We start from the raw sequence: 23,285 nt of genomic DNA on the forward strand, positions 1-23,285 counted from the left end.
ACATGTCCTGACTACGTGAGTGAGGAACTGAAATCAACCAGGTCTTTTGCAAATTCAACTTGTTATGGAAAGCATAGCATGTGGGCGAGCTCCGAAAGAATGATTAGGCTTCTTTCAGTGCATGGCCACTGTATATATAGCAAGTGTGGCTGTTTTCTGAATATTGCTAGTCATAGCCAGTGTTTGAAGTAGTGGTGTATACAGTAGTATGCCATACCGCCACTTCTCCTACTGCCTTCATTGTCAAACTATCAAATTCCATTCACTAACATCCCTATTATATTTTTTATACCACTACTTCTAAATTTCCACGATGACCACTGGTCATAGCCATATGTTATATGTCAGTACAGGGCAACAGGAGAGGAAATAATCATAACCATGACTTTCCTGCAGGAGTAGTCAACTATGAAACCATAAAAGCTTTCAGTGTTCTTATAATAGCTGCAAGTTTTACCAAGTTTGTGCTTGCTGGGCCAATATTTGTCAGCATAACAACATCCTGAAAAGGGCCATATAAATAACATTAAATTATCTCCTTATACCATTTACTCCATCTCCGAACAACAATTGTCTAAGGACCTCTGGATATTCCTTCTCTGCCCTCCTCTACATCTAGTGAGCTGATCTCCCATAATAGCCAATCCCTGGAAGAACCCCGACCCTCCCCCCTTCTCTATGCAGGCCCTCTGTAATTATATAATATATATAATAATATATAGTTTATATAATATATAATATTATATTGCAAGTATAGAAAGTACCACCTATTACCTACATGATAAATAACACAAGTTTGATTGTGTTTGGGACCCTTGGTACCTTAGGGAAAGCCGTAGCTGCCTATGCACGCTTGCCAGTCCCCAAGTCCCGGGAGAGGCGGACCCACCAGCGATCTAGACTCTGAGCCGCCTCTGGATCCTCCAGGCTAGGCCCTGCAATCTCTATGTATACGCTACCATATAGATGGTCTTCGCCTCACACACAGGGCACCAATGCCCATATGTTAGCTGGTAGCATTTCTCTGATTTCAATGCCTGTTCCTCCCTTTTAACTCTTTCATCTTCCTTCCAGCTTCCCCCCTGCCCTCCCATCTGAACCCACCTCTCTCCCGACCTTCTCTCCCGCTGCTCGTACCCCCTCCCCTTCTTTCATAAAATAACAAACTTTTAAGGAAATGTTTCGTGTGTTCATATACAATTGCTCAATGTACTTGTTTCTTTTTCCTGTTTCCTCGTAAAATAAAGAGTTTAAACAAAAATAAAAAAATCTCCTTATTAGCATCTCTCTCAAGACTTGCACTATATGTCCAACTACTGTGGGTTGGCCTGGTAACATGGAGTTTAATGCAAAACCTTGGAATTATTCCCTGCAGTTTGGTTTATTCAGAACTAAATTTACCAGTATTTTTTGAGGATTAGCAAATTAGTCTGTTGACCCTGGACCAACCAAAAGTTGATGAATTTGAACTGATGCCAACCCCTATTGTTCCTTTCTATTAGAAAGCAATGCATTTACAATTAAGCATTTTATTTTCTGACCTTGTATGAACCTCCTTTTCATTTCTGTAAATGAATGTGCTACAATGTTTGACTTTTCCGCATTAATTTAAAACATTTTGAGAATTTTAGGTGCTTAATTTATTGTTTAATTGCACTGCAAAGCCTTATGCTATGCTCTCAGTTATATTATTTAATAGGTTAATTGTAGCTGAAATCCTTTTTCTCAAATATCTGTTTAAGCTAATTAACCTCAAGAAGATTTTCTTTGGAACAATTAATTTTTTTTTTGCCAGCTATCTTTTAAGAAGAATTAATAATAAATAAATTATCATGACCTAAATGAAGGAGATATTTAGTAACTCGAGACCAGAATTCATTGTGGTACCTTGCATAATTTCATCAGTCAGCGTTATCGTCTTAGTATAACAAAATAAAATTAAATGATAAGAGATTAAATGTGAATGTGATAGATATGCATAGATTCGCTGAATATCTAATGTCTCTTTCATGTACAGGTTTGATTTTGTGTCAACACCAAAAATAATAATATTCAGTTAAAGCTGGTTTATGGGTGATTTTATGCTCTTATTTATGTATTATGACTTGTGAATATAGATACTGTTTTTTCTGTGTAGTTTTGTATCATTTTATTTATATATAAGGTTTTATAATATGAAATACTTTTCACAAGGTTCTACAACTTTCATGCTTAGGTAAGCAAACACTAGGGGGCAGATTTAATTCCCCACGTTGTTCTAAAGAACAACACGGGCTGCACATTATTACCATTAGTAGAGAGCTAATAATGCACAGCTATTACCGTAGTAACGGTAATAGAACATGGGAAATTGAATCTGTCCCTAAGACTGAAATAAAATATTAAATGTACATTGGCATATCTTAATACCTTGCAATTGCAGTACCACTATGCAAAAGATAAAATGTAGCTCCTCTTAAGCACTTACATGATTGGTCCACAGCCATCCACCAACACCCAACCACCATTTTTTTTAAAATCAGTTAACAAAAATTATTGCGGTATGTACAAGCCCCAAAGGCTGGAGGAAGGGCAGGGCTGCAGTGCCACCATTTCAGGGGCGCACGCAGGATTTTAAAAGGGGGAGTATCCCCCCCGGAAAAAAAAAAATATAGAGAGCTGTGCATAAGCTCCATCATTTTGGCGGCACTGTATTGTACAGTAGCCACGGCGCTGTCATAGAAGCGTCCGCGGCGGTGCAATACTACAATATAACACCGCCGCGGACGCTTCTTTGACAGTGCCGCGGCTGCTGTACAATACTATGTAGGGGCACTGTTTAGCCCCCAATCTTTGCATAGGGGAGGGGTTTCTGGAGAACCAGAAACCCCCCCTGCATGCGCCCCTGCATTTACTAGTTAGTAATGTAACTTTCATACCTACATACACAAAGTTAATTGTGTTTAAATTCATGAATGTTCAACATGTATTGGTGGCATCAAGTTATCTTCATCTTCAATATAGTGTGGAATTCCAGTTATGTGTTGAATGCAAACAGAAAGACAACCAACTGGGAACATTCTCAAGGCTGTTAAATATATTGTATACTCAAGCACTGCAATTTGGCTCGAATGTTAGGCTTCATATAGAGCATGTGGGTATCCCTTGTAGTCATTTAGGGCCTGGTTCATCAAGAAGCAAAAATATTAACATATTGTGTGTTTTTTATTAAAACATACATAAATCGGGCATACACAACAAAGGGCGGATGTAAAATACGTCTGTTGATGATACGTGTCTAGGTCCGCTCTGCTCCAACCATACACTGCACAATATGTCTAATATACATGTGGAATATAAAATCCCAAAACAACATACAGAAAAAAAAAGGTTCAATTAATGTCACCTGTTAATAATATAGGGCCTGATTCATTAAGGAAAGTTAAGTAAAAAAATTGAGTAAGTAGTCTCCTGGACAAAACCATGTTACAATGCAAGGGGTGCAAACTAGTTTTCTAATGTGCACATAAGTTAGATACTGACTGTTTTTTCATGTAGCACACAAATACTTGATAGCTTATTTGTACTCTGAAATTTAAAGTTGATATTTGTGTGCTACATGAAAAAACAGACAGTATCTAACTTATGTGCAAAATAGAAAACTAGTTTGCACCCCTTGCATTTCAACATAGTTTTGTCCAGGAGACTACTTACTCAATTTTTTTACTTAACTTTCCTTAATGAATCAGGCCCATAGTCATTAACAAAACATTAAAAAAAATAAAAAAAGTTTGATTGGTTTTTTTCCCGCATTAAATAGACTTATTAGGATGTTATTATTATTATTATTATTAATAATTTTTATTTATAGGGCGCCACTAGGTGTCCATAGCGCCGTACAGGGACAAACAAGTACAATACAAGGTGGGACAGCACGGTACAGTAAACAATAAGCACAGTAACTCAGTAATCTCAAAGCACAGCTAGAGAGAGGGGGAGGGAAGACCAGCAAGCGCTGGAGCCCAAGAGGAAGGGAGCGGATGACGGGGAGACCCCCAGAGGGGTGGGGGGAAAGATAGCTGGAGAGCAAAGTTAGAAGTGAAGGAAACAGGAGGAGAGATGGCCCTGCTCAAGGGAGCGTACAATCTAAGGGGAGGGGTAGACAGACAGAGAGACACAGGGATGAGAGGGAGAGAAGGGGGAACGGGGGCAGAGTCAGAAGAGGAGGGAGAGGCAGAAAAAGGTAGGAAGTTAAGTGGGAGACTGGAAGGCTTTGAGAAAGAGGTGGGTTTGTAGAGCCCGTTTGAAACTGGACAGATCAGGGGATGTTCTGATGGAGGGAGGGAGCTTGTTTCTGTGGAGGGGGGTTATGAATGTCTACTGTACGTAAAATGCATTTTAACAGTTTCTCCTGATTGCACATGTTCCATCATACATATGCTTGTAAAGCCCTACGGAATCTACTGATGCAATATAAATAAATGTTGATGATGTTGATGATGATACAAAGGTCGTTATCACTATCACTTGGCACTTACAGCAGACCTGTATCTGGTGCAAGTGATACAACAGAAAAACACGTACCTTTGAGATGCCCAAAGCTTGAATAGGACCCTGCTGCGTGTGCTCAAGCTTGGCACACCTTTACAGTACATTGACTACCTGCATATGCTCATTCCCCTCCCCGTTCCGCCCATGAAATCATTGAATGTAGTAGGGCTTCTCTGTGCTCGAAGATGAATTGGCCGTTGCTGCTTTCTCTGACATATGGTTAGTTTCTGGACAGGCGCAGTAAGATATGGCACTTATTGCCATTTATGTGGCTTATTGAATCAGGTCCTTAATGTACACTCATAATGCCTATTACATACACTGATAATCTAAGATAATGTAAGCAAGTAGACATACTTTTTCTAACAAGTGTTTGCTTTGCATTAATGTCAACACTGCCTTGTTGTTCAGAAACGTCAATGTTTGGTAAGATACAATGGAGTTGACACATACATACAATGGAAGCAACGCTTACCAGGCAAGTGGCATGATGGGAGGCGGAACATGCCAGATCCCGCCACACTAACTAACGCCACATTGCGATGGAACACTATGGAACAGAGTGCTCTTATCAAGCTACAAGTGTGTTGGAACAGTTTAATAAATACATTTGGACAGACCAGTGCCGTAACTAGGGCTGTGTGAGAGGGGCAATTGCCCAGGGGTGCAACGCTGAAGGGGGGCGCAGTTTAGGAATATTTTAGGTTCAATTGTTTAAAATTGAGGGCTAGGCGGGTGGCTTTTGTCTTTCTCTCCCCAGGCGCTAGAATTTTAAGTTACGCCTCTGAGACAGACACTAAGGGCCTGATTCATTAAGGAACTTAAATTAAGAAGTTTCTTATTTAAGTCTCCTGGACAAAACTATGTTACAATGCAAGGGGTGAAAATTAGTTTTCTGTTTTGCACAAAAGTTAACTACTGACTGTTTTTTCATGTAGCACACAAATATCAACTTTAAATTTCAGTGTACAAATAAGCTATCAAGTATTTGTGTGCTACATGAAAAAACAGTCAGTAGTTAACTTTTGTGCAAAACAGAAAACTAATTTTCACCCCTTGCATTGTAACATAGTTTTGTCCAGGAGACTTAAATAAGAAACTTCTGTCCAGTCCAAGTTTAGACCCAGGGCTTTCTGTCTTCTTTGGCATACATTATTCACACATATATGTTTATTGTAATAATGACTCATTTATTCTTCTGGTACTTCTGCATAAATAATTTCCAAACAATATATTGTGAATAGAAATGATGTTTCTCAGAGACTTACTTTTAAATATTTTCTGTGTTCCAGGAGGATATGGATCATAAGTATTATACTTCTAGAATTTTTGGTCCATTGGATTCTGCCAGTCGAGATTTATGGGTGAACATTGATCACATGGAAAAAGAAAAAGTAAAGATTCATGGGATTCTGTCAAATACGCACCGACAAGCAGCAGTAAGTCACTTTATGTACGCTGGTGCCCTTATGTATTCATGTACAGCACTGTGGAATTAGTGGCGCTATATAAATTAATAGATGATGATGATGATGATTAGAATAAGGATTGGCACACTTTATGTACTAATAGAATATAATGCAATGTCACTGGGAATACAGTCCCACAGCCATTACAAGCATTACACTACATGTTTCAATTTAAAACAATAAGGGAAAGTAAATCACAATGTCTTTTGTAAAACCTCATAGCCTCCAAACCTCTGCATTCCTCTTGCTTAAGATTTTCCCTGGGGTAGAGCAGAGTTGGCCTATATAATATTTTTAATGGTCTTTACAAGTGGCCAATCATCTTCTTACATTTACGGAGAAGCATAAATTTATGAGATCTGATCAACAGCAGGAATTGTTTTCCTTTGACTGGCTAGTCATGCTGGAAAGAAAACAACACTATCCAATTGCATAATAACCTGCTCCATAGACTGTGTGTAAGCATTGCACTCACTCTGAGACATCACCATCCAATCACAGACTATCCTGCTCCATAGACTGTGTGACTGTACTGCACTTACTCTGAGACATCACCATCCAATCACAGACTAACCTGCTCCATAGACTGTGTGACTGTACTGCACTTACTCTGAGACATCACCATCCAATCACAGACTAACCTGCTCCATAGACTGTGTGACTGTACTGCACTCACGCTGAGACATCACCATCCAATCACAGACTAACCTGCTCCATAGACTGTATGACTGTACTGCACTTACTCTGAGACATCACCATCCAATCACAGACTAACCTGCTACATAGACTGTGTGACTGTATTGCACTCACTCTGAGACATCACCATCCAATCACAGACTAACCCGCTGCCTAGACTGTGTGACTGTACTGCACTCACTCTGAGACTTCACCATCCAATCACAGACTAACCTGCTTCATAGACTGTGTGACTGCACTGCACTCACTCTGAGACTTCACCATCCAATCACAGACTAACCTGCTCCATAGACTGTATGACTGTACTGCACTTACTCTAAAACTTCACCATCCAATCACAGAATAACCTACTACATAGACTGTGTGACTGCACTGCACTCACTCTGAGACTTCACCATCCAATCACAGACTAACCCGCTGCCTAGACTGTATGACTGTACTGCACTCACTCTGAGACTTCGCCATCCAATCACAGACTAACCTGCTTCATAGACTGTGTGACTGCACTGCACTCACTCTGAGACTTCACCATCCAATCACAGACTAACCTGCTCCATAGACGGTATGACTGTACTGCACTCACTCTGAGACTTCACCATCCAATCACAGACTAACCTGCTCCATAGGCTGTGTGACTGTACTGCACTCACTCTGAGACTTCGCCATCCAATCACAGACTAACCTGCTTCATAGACTGTGTGACTGCACTGCACTCACTCTGAGACTTCACCATCCAATCACAGACTAACCTGCTCCATAGACTGTGTGACTGTACTGCACTCACTCTGAGACTTCACCATCCAATCACATACTAACCTGCTCTATAGTCTGTGTGACTGTACAGCACTCACTCTGAGACATCACCATCCAATCACAGACTAACCCGCTGCCTAGACTGTGTGACTGTACTGCACTCACTCTGAGACTTCACCATCCAATCACAGACTAACCTGCTTCATAGACTGTGTGACTGCCCTGCACTCACTCTGAGACTTCACCATCCAATCACAGACTAACCTGCTCCATAGACTGTATGACTGTACTGCACTTACTCTGAGACTTCACCATCCAATCACAGAATAACCTACTACATAGACTGTGTGACTGCACTGCACTCACTATGAGACTTCACCATCCAATCACAGACTAACCCGCTGCCTAGACTGTGTGACTGTACTGCACTCACTCTGAGACTTCACCATCCAATCACAGACTAACCTGCTTCATAGACTGTGTGACTGCACTGCCCTCACTCTGAGACTTCACCATCCAATCACAGACTAACCTGCTCCATAGACTGTATGACTGTACTGCACTCACTCTGAGACTTCACCATCCAATCACAGACTAACCGGCTCCATAGACTGTGTGACTGTACTGCACTTACTCTGAGACATCACGATTCAATCACAGACTAACCTGCTCCATAGACTGTGTGACTGTACTGCACTTACTCTGAGACATCACTATCCAATCACAGACTAACCGGCTCCATAGACTGTGTGACTGTACTGCACTTACTCTGAGACATCACTATTCAATCAAAGACTAACCTGCTCCATAGACTGTGTGACTGTACTGCACTTACTCTGAGACATCACCATCCAATCACAGACTAACCGGCTCCATAGACTGTGTGACTGTACAGCACTTACTCTGAGACATCACGATTCAATCACAGACTAACCTGCTCCATAGACTGTGTGACTGTACTGCACTTACTCTGAGACATCACTATCCAATCACAGACTAACCGGCTCCATAGACTGTGTGACTGTACTGCACTTACTCTGAGACATCACTATTCAATCAAAGACAAGCCTAAGCCAAAGAGCATGCTCACTCTGTGATATCGTCATTCAATCACAGACTACACCACCCCGGGAGTCCGGGAGACTCTCACAAAATGCTGGAGTCTCCCAGACATTCTGGGGGAGTTGGCAAGTATGATATACAGTGTAACATTTTCACTTTCCGTTAGTTTGAGTAACCACAAACTTCAGCTGCAAAAAAGGATGTTCTGATTTACCTTCACTGGTTTGTGATTTATGGATCTTTTGATATTATTTCAGGAGGTGAAACATTTGCTATATTCATAATATAACACATGAACAGGTGGATGATTACATGACCAGAATTATTTAAAGCTACATTACCATAATATTGTTGTTCACCAGAGAGTTATAGTAAATGGAGTGCATTCACAGGAGGGAAAGGTTACCAGTGGAGTACCCCAGGGATCGGTACTTGGATCAGTGCTTTTTAATACCTTTATTGGTGACATTGCAAACGGTATTGAAGGCAAATTATGTCTTTTTGAAGATGACACAAAGATATTCAACAGGGTAGACACACCAGGAGCGGTAAAACAAATGTTTGATGATCTAGGTAGACTAGAGGAATGGTCAAGAGTGTGGCAACTACAGTTTAATGCCAAACAATGCAAAATTATACATTTGGGTCTCAAAAACCCAAAAGTATAAAATAAATAAATATAGTATTAATGGCAAAATAATGGAAAATACTGAGGAGGAAAGAGATCTAGGAGTTGCTATTTCAGGTGATTTAAAGGCAGGTAAGCAATGTAACAAAGCAATGAGAAAGGCAAGTCAGATGCTTGGTTGCATAGAGAGAGAAATCAGTAGCAGAATGAAAGAAGTAATAATGCCACTGTATCAGTCATTGGTACAGCCTCATCTAGAATACTGTGTTCCGGTCTGGAGGCCATATCTGCAGAAGGATAAAGATACATTAGAGACTATTCAAGGAAGGGCAACTAAAATGGTGCATACACAATGGTGGCCAGTAGAACAAAACGTACCTGGAAAGACTAAAAGATCTTAATATGTATAGTTTGGAGCAGAGAAGGGAAAGGGGGGACATAAAACTTTCAATTATATCAATGGCTTTAGCAAGGTACAGGAGGGAAACATTCTTCAAATGAAGAGAAGTATTAGAACACATGATTCTATGTTTCTAAAATGAGGGTTGGGTTGGGACCAACCCAATGAGAAACCGCAATAAATATTATTGAGGCTTCTCATTGGTCGAACTGAAACACATGAAGCCCGTGGCTCACAGGGACTCTGGCAATGGGTAGAAGCTAATTACCTCCAGGTGGTAGTGTAGTTTTCACATCCATTTGTGCCATATTTTTCTAGTACGAAACCCTTGTTCCATGAGTGGCACAGAGTGTTGCAGTGGTTCCTTTTTATTAGAGATGCTTAAATTTTTTTCATAAAGGTTCTCAAACCATTTTGTAGCGAGAAATTCTCAAACTTTAGATAGACTAAAAAATGTGATCTGTATTTGAGCAAGGCAAACAGAATTGAGTATGTTCAAGTTGGTTCAAACATGTTTAAGATTGTTCGAACTCCAAGTTGTATCAATGAGCCTTGGGCGCACATAACCCTGTCACTGGTTCACCGTTTGTCCTTCCTTGGACCACTTTTGGTAGGTATTAGATGACTGCTCTAAACCAGCACAGTTTGGCCCCTGTCAAAGTCGATCAGAGCCCATTTTTCCTGTTCCCAACACATCAACTTCTAGAACTGACTGTTCATTTGCTGCCTAATATATCGCACCCTTTGACAGGTGACATTGAAACAAGATAAACAATTTATTTGTGGGTGATCAGTCTATATTTCATGCCCATATATGTTATTTATGTGCAGTGTATAACACATTATTTCTGTGGAAAATAAAAAAAAAAGTGTCTATCCCCAAAATTCCAATCTGATATAAGATTTAGTAAACTTTTTTATTAACATTCCATTATAAATGTAAAATAATTGTGTTAGTGTTTTGCCTAAAGCAGTGAGCACCTTATTCACTCTTTGGATTTTATTTATTAGTACATTAAAACAAATAGCATATTTTACACCATTATAAAATTGTGACTAATTAGGCACTCTCTCTCTGATTCGCCCACACCACTCATCGGTCCATTTCTACCATTTCTGAAAAGGCCATGCGCTTTTCCATCTATCTTTACTTCAAAAAATCAAAACTGCATTGCAAAAATAAGTGGCATGCTAATAGGTATGGTATACACAAGGCAAACACTGAGATATGCGGATCAACCCATACAAATAACTTGTTTAAGCTTAAATTTATCGTGGAAAATCTGTCCTATTGGCAAATGAAGATGGATATGTGTTTGGTTTAATTCTCTATAAATTCTCAGCAAACCAAATATACATAGGTCATTCAGTACAGAGAATGTAATTTCCCCGCATACGGTAATGGCATTTATTATTTTCGATAGAAGCCTTTATTGACTGCTTTCCTGAGGTATAATAAAGTAAATTCCATCAACACCTATATATCAGTGCCAAACAATGGCCAACATATTATCAGTGTGCAGAGTGCTTAAATGACATTGTCAGGAACCAGCTTTTGAATTGAGCCAACTTTAACACAGGTCTAACTTGGGATGTGCACAATACTGTATATTATTTTTTAAATATTTTTAAGAACAAAATACCACTAATAGACACTTCATTCATCATGTGGGTATTGCTTATATTATCAAATGATATCTTATGTTAAGAATAAAGGACGCATGTATAAAAGTGCACTGCAAATAGTTATGTAGGAAATTAATAATGTGTGTAATGTAAAGTAAATTTGTCAGAGATATATTTTCTGTTTTATCTTTAGTTCTTTTTATGTCTTCTTTTGATTTTCTTTCCAACTTTATTCCATAGATGTATTTAAATATAAGGATTTATATATATTTATATGTATAAATATTTTGCTGTTGATGTTCTTTGAGGTTCTTTATGTGACTTAGGGCCTGATTCATTAAGGAAAGTAAGGCAAATATAGGAGTAAATTTGATCCTAGACAAACCATGTTACAATGCAAGGGGTGCATATTAGTTTATTATTTTGCACATAAGTTAAATACTGGCTGTTTTTTCATGTAACACACAAATACTTGATAGCTTTATTTTTACACTGAAATTTAAAGTTGATCTAGGACATGCTCTACCCCAACTATAAATCTGTCCCCTCATTTTAAATATAGCTCCCCCTCCAGTGCAACATGGTTTTGCCAAGGTGCAAAGTTACTAATAGTTTTTTGCTTTACTTTCCTTAATGAATCAGGCCCTTAATGGTTTTTTCAACATCAGACGATTTTTAAAATATTAGCATCTTTATATCCTCCTGCAGTTTTTGCTTTCGGCCTTTTTTCTATGATTTTTAGCCATAAAGTTGTATCAAAAAGATTGGATTATTTGTGTTACCCAGCCAAACACACGGCTCCCCTGTGGTCTCAGTGTTTAATACAATTGTATCCAGAAAGCCACTAAAAATGAAAAAAATGTAAATGTTGCATGGTGGTATCTAGTAGATTAAAGTAATATGTTATGATATTGACAGGCTTATTTATGCAATATTGTACAGTGATTTTCAGGAATGTGAATCCGTAATTCCTGTAAAAGTGAGGGGCCTATGTGCCACAATCATGGGCTCACATGTCACCATGGATTCTTGTCAGTAGGCCGGGAATTACGCTTTCTAATGTCTTAAACCCATATTTCTGTGCCACTCCGTACACCGTTTCCTCCCTGGTCCAAGCTCCCTTATCTTTAACACATAAATAATTCCAAACGACTTCAGATCGGATTCTCATCGAATCCTGTCTTCATGGACTTACCCCCTGGTGTGCGTTGATGTAAGTTCCATCACTGTGCATCCTGGGGAGAGGGCCGTGATGACGCAAATCAGGTTGTCACGCGCCCCTTCCCCCCGCACCTGTCACCTCCAGGGCCGCCAGTATGATCTGGACAAACTTGACAATTGCAGGGCAATCAGTGACATCAATATACAGAGCCTCAGTAGTATGTATGTATATATATATATATATATATATATATATATATACATATATATATATATATATATATATATATGTTTTTTGGGAGGTACATGGGGCTCTTACTCCATTTTTGCTATGGGTCCAACAAATGTCTAGTTCCGCCCCTGGTCACTGGTTCCAAGTACAGTAAGAAGCCGCCATGTTATAAATGTTGTTCCAGGCCACAGAATGGCTGACTCCACTGTTTGTAGATGACCGGTACATCTGTCCCTATATCAGGTCAGACTTCTAATAGAAGAACACCATTAACATTTTATTCATTCCATTAATTCCATTCATTACACTTAAAGCAACCCAAATATGAAAGACTGGTAATCAAGTGTCTCCTCCAATGTGTATGATGCCTTCCATTAGGGAGATTACTTAATTCCCTTTTTTTTTTTCTTGCTAAGAAATATTACAAACATGCAAAACCTTTCACTTCCCATCTCTACAATGTTTCTAAAGGCAACAATTTACAAACAACAATATGCAACATGAATGAATTTGCTTTTCTCAGGCACAAAGGTTAAACTATTTTGACGAAGGGATGAAAATATGTTCAAAGTATGCTAAGCATTTCCTGTTGCAGAAATTCTCTGTCTAATTATATTGGCTGAATTGTTTCCATGGCAACCACTTCAACCTGTATGTTATTAGAAGCTAAACTGAAGTAGTATATGTGGGGAAAGTATGAAATGTAATGAATAAAACACACTTTGACATAAAACTTTAATTTAGCTTTTCCTCCACACACACAAAAAAATGACTTTCTGTCCTGTGATTGTCCCTTGCAGAGAGTGAACCTATCCTTTGATTTTCCGTTTTATGGGCATTTTCTGCGTGAAATTACAGTGGCGACCGGAGGTAAGTAGCACTCTACTTGTCTCCTTGAGTAATTGTGTATGGATTTGCTCCAGGCCCTGAATAAAATAATATACCTTTGGTGCTTCTTAGTGTTAGGAGCAGGAAGTAGCATACGATTAGAAAACCATTCTCAGGAGAAGTTAGGAGTTTAAACCTATAGAGAATAATTCGCATGCTTCATAATAGTCAAATGATTGGAGGCTTTTAAGCAGAAAATTCATTTTTCATGGTTTTCTAACAAAGATTATATTTTCCTCGCCTGTGCTTTCTGGATATTTCCTAGGGAGAGAATGGCACATCCACTGTGTGACAAAATTCGACATAGAGATATATAAAAAACATTCTTCTATGAAGCACAATATTTCTTGAAATAGTACATTTTACAATATATGTATTTTGCTCTTATCAGACTCAGGTAGATTAATTATGATATAAAAAAAATAATGATATTATTTAAATACATTACTGTTAAAAAATATATTTTTTTAATATTGGGAAAACACAAAGGGCCTGATTCATCAAGCTACGTATCTGACAATTTTGTGTGTCTTGTACGCAAAACCGCTCTGCACATGCCCAGAACCAGGACATATACCAGTAAGGGCAGCCCTGCCTGCTCTGTGCACATGTAAATGTTTAGATAAGTGCTATAGGCCAGGGAGGCAAACACAAGCAAGGGCCCCACGCTTTTCTTCCAGCGCGCCACAACATAAAGTGGGAGTGACAAAAACCACGTGGGAGTGGTTTGTTTAATGTGGATGTGGTTTATATAGCTAATGAAATATATGAAAAATTGTCATGTCAAAGAGCTAAAATCTAATGCAACACCTACCAGCCCCATCTGTCTAGGATTCAAATCATAGAGCATTCTAATGACCTCCACACAGTACAGAGATCATTCTAGTGACCTCCAGACAACACAGAGGACATTCTAGTGACCTCCACACAATTCGGAGAGCATTCTAGTGACCTCCACACAGTGCGGAGATCATTCTAGTGACCTCCACACAACACAGAGAATATTCTAGTGACCTCCACACAATACAGAGATCATTCTAGTGACCTCCACACAGTACAGAGAACATTCTAGTGACATCCACACAATACAGAGAGCATTCTAGTGACCTCCAGACAACACAGAGGACATTCTAGTGACCTCCACACAATTCGGAGAGCATTCTAGTGACCTCCACACAGTGCGGAGATCATTCTAGTGACCTCCACACAACACAGAGAATATTCTAGTGACCTCCACACAATACAGAGATCATTCTAGTGACCTCCACACAGTACAGAGAACATTCTAGTGACATCCACAAAATACAGAGAGCATTCTAGTGACCTCCACACAATACAGAAAGCATTCTAGTGACCTCCACACAATACAGAGAATATTCTAGTGACCTCCACACAGTACAGAGAACATTCTAGTGACCTCCACTCAATACAGTAAGCATTCTAGTGACCTCCACACAATGCACAAAGCATTCTAGTGGTCCTAACTTCCACAGTCCCTGCTCTGCTTTTGCATAGTGAAGCTCATTTTGGGAAGCTCGTGTTCCGAGATAAGATGAAGCTGACTGATGGTATTTTGATCTAATCTTTAACATAATTTAAGCATGTGTCCTCTTATGTTCTGTAAATATTTTCTAAATGTATATCCTCCAAATGACTTTTAGATGGCTTGTATACATTTTTATTACATTTACTATTTCCTGTTGTGCAAAATAAAATGTGAAATGACCAGCTCCTCTGTAAGGGATTGTTCACACAAGGATTTGTCATCCAGTTAACAGTCGTGCAGTCAGGAAGCGCCAACCACATGTTTTCTGTTTGTAAATCAAGCTGGGAACGTGTCAAAAGGTGTTCTTGACATGATGGTCCTTATTGTATGTTATAGTATGGTCAGGTCAGTATCAATGATCTCTAGGTGACTGAGCGCATATTGATCAGTGATCCCTTGGTCACTGAGTGCTTTCCAAAGATCTTTGAGAAACAATTAACTTGGGTACACAGTAATACAATTATCATGCAGATCATACGCTACTAAACTTCCTAAAAATAGCGATCAACGATAGAACGATGTCGGGCAATTGTGGAAGTGTGTAGGCACTCACCACCAGCAGTGTAGGCAGATATCTATACAGTGATCAGAGTCACAATATTTTCAGCAGATGGTTATGAGAGATGAAGAGCACAGATCTGAAGGAAAATTGTGTAGGTGTGTACATATATATCTGCATGTTCATCCAGACTTTCAGTCCTTGGTAAAATCGTTACAGAAATCACATCTGGGGATAAATGTATTATACTCCGATTTTTTCAAGTCGCCGGAAATCGTCGAGTTTACAGCTAAAATTTTTAGCTGTAAACTCGACGATTTCCGGCGACTTGAAAAAAATCAGAGTATAATACATTTACCCCTTGAAGTAAGATCGCATTAGTGTGTACCCAGCTTTAACTGTTCTGGAAAATGTAACATTGTAGTAACAATGTAAAAAAGTAAATATAGTCTGTGCTGCCTGACAAATTTAATATATATAGAAATGAAACAAGTAGGCTAGAAAGAACTTTAATGTAAGTGTATTTTTTCTACAAAAGGCAGAAGAAAAGTTAAAAATAGTTTTCAGATCAACTTATTATTAATTGGGGGATGTAAATTTTTTAAAAAAAAGCATGGTGTCTCCTTTTATGTATCTTCAATAATAAATGCCATAGCATTGTATCTGTTTTTGTTTACTATTACAAAATTGTATTTGGCCACAATGATTAAAGTAATTGCAGAAATTATGTTTTCTCTTTTCTCTCTTGAATGTAAAGTAAACTAATAACTTCAGCCTTTTAAATAGGAGAGTGAAAATGTTAGTCTGAGCGGCCATTGCCTATGAAGGTGTCTGGCTTCACTTTAATAAGCCTGCAATAAATATGCAATTTCTGCCAATTTGGAGGTACAGGCAATATTTAAGTTTTTTGTGTTTATCCCATTGGGAAGACTGTGTGGTAGGTATAACAGTCATATAAACATTTTCCTACCATTCTTGTTAACCTACATGCATCAGTGCTGAGAAAATAATGTTTTAGATTCCCAGGGGCATAAACCAGGACTTTCTTTGGAAAAAGAAGCCTATAGGAGCCTAATCTCATGCTGGGCACGGTGTAAAACGAAACAATCCATGTGCAATATCTGTTTCCCAATGTTGGTGACTAAAGAATACAATATCTTATGGTGCTAAAAATAAATGTTGTAAATATAGTGACTAAGAGGTTTGCAAACTGTAGCAATATAGTCACAAAAGATATTACAAATAACGACACAATTCAAAGAAAGGAACTGAATATAACATAGAAAAAATGTCATCTTACAGTAGACATTATTCACAAACAGATATTTACTAAACTTATGCAGCTCCAGAAGCTGTTGTTGATGAATTGTAAGAGCTGATGCCAGCAAAAATGAACATATTTGCACTTAGCTTTTCCATTGCCTTATTAAAAAGCCTGTATGCGGGACATGTGAAAATGCTGCTGATGCAGTGTATGTAACTCTGTAAATGATTGACATGGGATGTCAGTGTGTAAGTGAATGGGTTACTTTTAATTAGGCTGGTAGGTAATATTGTCTCCAGTGGAGGATCAGGGGCAAACGCAAGATTTATATAGATTTATATAGATGGGTTTCTTGAATTCGGGGAAAAAAAATAAATAAATGGCACAATAAACCTGCAACACGCTATATGTTTGTTGAATTGATCATTGTTACTTTTTTACAATAGTAACAGTTACAGTCAATCTAAAAATATTAATAATGAATAAAAAAAAAAGGGGGGGGGGTGAACCAAACACTATTTATAATGTCTGTGTAATTATACATTGTACTATAATTTCACTTGCGCATACCTGACATTTCCATCATAGGCAGGAACAGATTGCCAGGGGATATTGTACAGACAGGAGTAAGGATGCAATGAGGGAGTATCTTACCTCTGTGGCGGCTGATAATATACTTCAGGACATACTGTGGTAGATGACATCTACATGCTGTGCCTCTAGTCTCCCTGATAAATGTTCCGCTCTGTGCAGGAGCCGAGTAGCTAATATGATAAGCCTCTCCAGGGATCACATGACTCCTATAGAGCCAATCAGGGCCAGAGCTGTAATCCATCACATGACATCTATCAAACCAAGCATACCCAGAGCAGTCATGTGAATTTACTGCAGTTAGCAATGATATTGCTTCAGCCGCTGGGGATGTACAGGCAGGTGCTAGATAAGAACATGGCAAAGAGTGTGCATCATTCAATGAAATCCTAAAGTAGTAAGTTGGACTTTTGATGTTACACTTTTGCACATTGAGGGTCTGAGTGCAACCTGTGTTTGGTATTAAGCGCACGTATTTTGGCTTTGCTCTAGTAAACAAGACGCTGCAGGATATGTCCAATACCTATGTGGATTATAAATTCACCAAAGGATGCACTGAAAAAATATATATAAACAAGTTAACCCGTGCATGATACTCATGCATTCTAGTCAAATCAAGCTACTTAAGTTGTTAAAAAGGTTCTTGTCATGCATTTGGGGCTAGGCCAGGCCTCCTCAGGGGAAGAGCGTTACTTCCCGACGCACCACTTCATCATTTTTCTCCATCACCTCATCCTTCATCTTTATCGCCACATCTATCCAGATGTCTATCCAGACACAGGAATCTCTCTCAGAGGTCCTGAGTATCACACTCCTCTCGCTCTGTCACCCCCGGCAACCACCAACCACTCCCCACTGTCACCCCCGGCAACCACCAACCACTCCCAACTGTCACCCCCGGCAACCACCAACCACTCCCAACTGTCACCCCCGGCAACCACCAACCACTCCCAACTGTCACCCCCAGCAACCACCAACCACTCCCAACTGTCACCCCCGGCAACCACCAACCACTCCCAACTGTCACTTCTCCTTCAAGAAATATATATATATATTTTTTTAAAATCTTTATAAACACTTTTAACAATTAACAAATTAAATTAACAAATTAAAAACATCTTAGTATACCAAATTTCAGCCCTTTCTGAGTTTTTTTTCCCACACACACTAAGAATTTAGTAGGTCAGTGTATAACTCCGCCCAGCAGGTGGCGCTGCAGCTTGGTTTTTTTTTTCACACACACACACACACACACACACAGACTAACACACACACACACACACACACACACACACAAAGACTAACACACGCCACTAGGCTTATATATTAGATAATGACACCTGTTAATAATTTAGGCATTAATGATTTTTTTTAAAAAAAAGTTTTTGTTTTCCAAAATTTTGTTAGCACTAGAAAAACATTTATTAGAATATTGTTAATGCCTACTGAATCTAAAATTAATTTTTATAGTTGGTCCTGATTGATATAATGTAAAGTAATATCAATCACACATATAACACATGTTATAGCATGCATATCAGACTGTCATCATTACTGATCAGGACTTAGACTAGCCCTGTAGTTGGAGCAAGAGATACAGCAGACAAACTAGTAACTTTGAGATGCCCAGAGCTTTATTCGGATGTGGCTGGTTGCGCATGAGTTTGGCACATCCTTACTGTGTATTGACAACAGCAAAATGCCCTTTCCTTACCTCGTTCACTCCCCGAAATCATAAGCTGCGCTTCTAAAAAATGTTGGCTTTTCCTCCTAAAAAGTAGCACTGTGCAGATGCTGTTCCCGATTGCGGAGAGATGGCATGTAGCATTGTGTGCTTTGGGCAGACCACATGTGCAAAGACAAGCAGCTTTGTTATACGTATTGGGTGTCTTTTATAATTGACCTTCACTAAGTTCAACATTATAGTCATTTGGAAAGCTTTCATTACCTACCGCTTCCTCACTGAAGAGGCATCTGAAGAAAGCAGGAATAGATTTAAAATGATCACTGCTACACCTGTTTAATACATTCTTATTTTCACTATGAATTTGTGAACTACTGGGCTCATACTCATGAGATCAATGTATTCCTGCACTTATTATATAAAAGGATAATATCTATAACGTTCACCTTCCCAAGGTAGCTAAGTTACAAGCAGGAGGGGGGAGCAGAGAGAAGAACTTACTTACAGTGATTTGTCTGCTATATTTTCATCAACTTATTCAAAAAGTACATGCAAATGAGCCGGGAGCCAATGTGATTGCACAGGCTATATGTGTCTTAATGGTGATGACAAAAAGGTCATTATTTGTATGGCTGCAAATGGAATGACATTGCTTGGCAGTATCACGTTGAAAATATTGAAATTAAATTAATAGCTTCCTTTAGAGCCATTTGAGATCCGAAATTGCCTGCGCACCTGAGTTAGACAGAATGAAAAGTTTGATAGCTTGTTATAAACTGGTGAAAAGCCATCCGCAGTATCATCTGAAAAGTAGTGTAGGGAAATGATTAAGATGAAATTGATAAAAGTACTAAGATACAGATGAAGCAAGCATCAAATTGTCTATTAACGCTGGGAAATTGTGCTACCGTCACCCAATTCATTCAGTATGATTTCTCCACACGTAAAGTGCAGGTGATTGACAGTCACCTCCGTCTCCTTAGAATACAGATGCTACATTGTGCGGTAATAGAGAGCCTGGGCTGGTTCCACTATAACAGAGAGACTAGGGGGTATATTTACTAAACTGCGGGTTTGAAAAAGTGGAGACGTTGCCTATAGCAACCAATCAGATTCTAGTTATCATTTATTTAGTACATTCTACAAAATGACTGCTGGAGTCTGATTGGTTGCTATAGGCAACATCTCCACTTTCTAAAACCCGCAGTTTAGTAAATATACCCCTAGGAATCTTCCATGTTGTTTAAGGGGAAGTCTTAAAACACGTAGCATGAACACTTGGCTGTGGTTAGCCTGATTTATTCTTCGATCCATACTGTGGAACCAGTGAGATTGTGTTACATACTTATTGCCACTTGGTATATGCAACTTATATAGTTTACATCCATCTACTAAAAGTTTTACATGGTCTATGTCCCTATATTTATTCACCTAGACCTCTCATTTCTGCTATTTACCTTCACCAATGTGTCGGTACAATTTAGGGATCTAAAGCTGATTCCCCACGAAAGTGCAGCCGGATAACACCGTGATTTGAACAGACTCTATTTGTATTGGGTGCCCTAAGTGTCCCTTGCTGGGAGCAAACACTGGCTTACAGTGAAACAGGGAGACCGTAAGTGCTATAGTAATATCCAGCCACAGGTTGGTCAGCACAGGGCTCTTCTGCCAGGCAAAAATTAGCATACCCCACCCCTCCCGGAACCTACCAGCCTTGTGCTGAAAAAGCCTTGGAGCTTATCCCAAGCCCCCTGTGCTGCACGGACTGGGTAATTAGCCAGATCGGGACACCTGGCACTGCAGTAGTCCCAGCATAATGGCCATAATGGCCTAAGAACCTTGCCTAAATAAATAAAACATAATTTAAAAATAAACTTTAACGGACTACACTTTACAAAACTCTTCATTCACTGAGGAGATATTTACTCATAAAATAATAATAAAAACATTGAATGCTTCTTGATAATAAAAATTAATGCAGTGGTAGAAAAAATATGGTAACTTGTCACAATAAGACCTAATTACTTCAAGTCTTTCTCTAACTGCTTCTTCAAAATAGAACTTTCTTATATGATTTTTTAAATATCCAAAAAGGGAGATTATGGCCAATCCAATCACCTCCCCCATAATCAAACTAGTAGTCCAGGGTTTATCATTACCTCCCATTTAATGATTTAATGTCCCTAAAGTCTACCTTGCTTGCCTCCTCAGCTACCCATTAAAGGGATCACTTTCAACATGTTAAAGGGCCTATTTATGAAATATTGAAGTGGTGTTTATGCACCGTTTTTGCCATAACTATCCACTTCAACATTGTTTGCTTGTATTAAAAAGTTGCAGCAGACTTTGCAAGCACCAACCAGGCTTATCATATCATCTCTATGATTGACTGAAATTAGCGTATCATAGTCCATTTTTTAGATATATTTCACGCCGATCAAACCTACTTACAGTATAAAACCGAGGTTTTAAAGCCAAAGTGCCAAACACTGGGTGAAATAAGGTACGTAATTTTTGATGTTGGGCCCGACAAATAAAATTGAAAGCCCAAATTGCACCTTTTTTGTTCCTTAATAGATAACTACTTTCATTTACATATTTGAGCTTTTCATGTGGACTTTGTGTAGTTGTCCCACATGAAACCTGTTAAAAAAAAGCAAAAACAAATCTGGGACCAAGTGCAGTTAAATAAATAGATTATATGAGATCCGGATTAAATCATTGTTGCATCTTAATTGGCTCCTTGTTGTAGTTAAGTAATCACTATTTGTATTTATGTACTAAAAAAACAAGCCCTGCCCACTTATTTAATATCATTATATCTGAAAGAGTTACATGATGAAAGTTATGATACTGGCTGAAGGTTTTATTAACAAGTCCAAAGTACAGTAAAGCTGGGTACACACTACAGAAAATTTCTCATAATGAGATATCTGTACCGATTTTACCAAGGATTGAAAGTCTCAATGAGCATGTCAAATTCATGTGTACACATCTACACGACTGACCTTCAGAACTGTGATCTTCATCTCTCATAACCATCTGCTTAAAAGATCGGGACTCTGTAAACCTTATAAAGATCTGCCTACACTGCTGGTCGTGAGTGTATACACACTTCCACATTTGCTGACATCATTCTATCATTTATAAAGATCTTTAGTCCGGATATAAAATCAAATCAAACTATACGATATGCTTTGGTGCGATAAAACATGTTTGTGGAAGCGTACACACCTAACAGTCATTTATCGTGTGATTGGCACCATAATCGGATGAAAAACCTCTAGTGTGTACCCAGCTTAACCTATTGCATCTAATCAGCAAATAGCTTCAATTGATTAAGTGCATGTTAGACAATGATAGACATGTGTTCAGTTACCCACTTTCTTTTCATGTAGGATATCTCCCTTTAATTTTCTATAAAAATAATAATAATAATAATAATAATAATAGCTGTATAACAAACTTTCTATAACTGTGAAACAACCGGTTTTTACATCTTAAGAATCACCATTTCAAGATTTTGTGCAGTATATTGTAAAAGACAGCTCCATACAAATACCTCCCGTCTATTCCACCCTGCATCGGCTATCCAATTTATAAGCTAGATCAAGGAAGGACAAAAGAATAAAAGAGTAAAATTGCTATTTATACTGGAACATACTGAGGGCATCAAGATAATGAACTGTAAGATTTTTTTTTGTCTTGCATCAATTTGCAACATAATAAGGTAGAGGAAATGTATTATATGTCTCTTATTGATCTTACAAATTGTATCGTAAAAGAGAACAGAATGTATATGTTACTCCCTCTCAATAACAGTTGTTAGACTTTGAGAAGTCATTTATCAATGTCTGAACTAAGCAAATGGTAAAATAGGCACAATAAAAATAGCCTAGTGGTTCCTATCAAACAAATGTTTTCGGAGCCAAGTGGCTATGCATCAAGTGACATAAATTTAAACCATAAAAACACTTGTATTCAGATCCTTTTTAAAGCTATTCATTTTCTATTTACCGATAAAATATGTATGTTCCATTCTAGTTTGTCATTATATACTGTATATAGGCTATATGTTTATATTTATGGATGTGTGTGTCAGTGTGCAATATATTAGGCACAATATTATCTATATTTGTAAAAAAAAATCAATTCTATTATTTTGTTTGCAATTAATTGATTTCTGGATTTTTTTTCATAACATTCATTGTATTTATTGTGATGTCACCAAAGATGTGATGGGTTATTCTAGTCAG

General features: G+C 38.4%; 1 protein-coding gene across 1 annotated transcript in view; it reads left to right on the plus strand.

Moving 5' to 3' along the window:
* PLXDC2 (plexin domain containing 2) overlaps nt 1–23,285 on the plus strand; it is a 423,045-nt gene that overhangs the window by 216,815 nt on the left and 182,945 nt on the right. Inside the window, exons 3-4 of the mRNA XM_075211933.1 lie at nt 5,823–5,969; nt 13,358–13,427. Of these exons, the coding sequence (XP_075068034.1) occupies nt 5,823–5,969; nt 13,358–13,427 (217 nt within the window). The remainder of the gene's footprint in view (nt 1–5,822; nt 5,970–13,357; nt 13,428–23,285) is intronic.

The sequence above is a fragment of the Mixophyes fleayi genome, chromosome 5, assembly GCF_038048845.1.
Source record: "Mixophyes fleayi isolate aMixFle1 chromosome 5, aMixFle1.hap1, whole genome shotgun sequence".
NCBI classification, from domain to species: Eukaryota; Metazoa; Chordata; class Amphibia; order Anura; family Limnodynastidae; genus Mixophyes; species Mixophyes fleayi.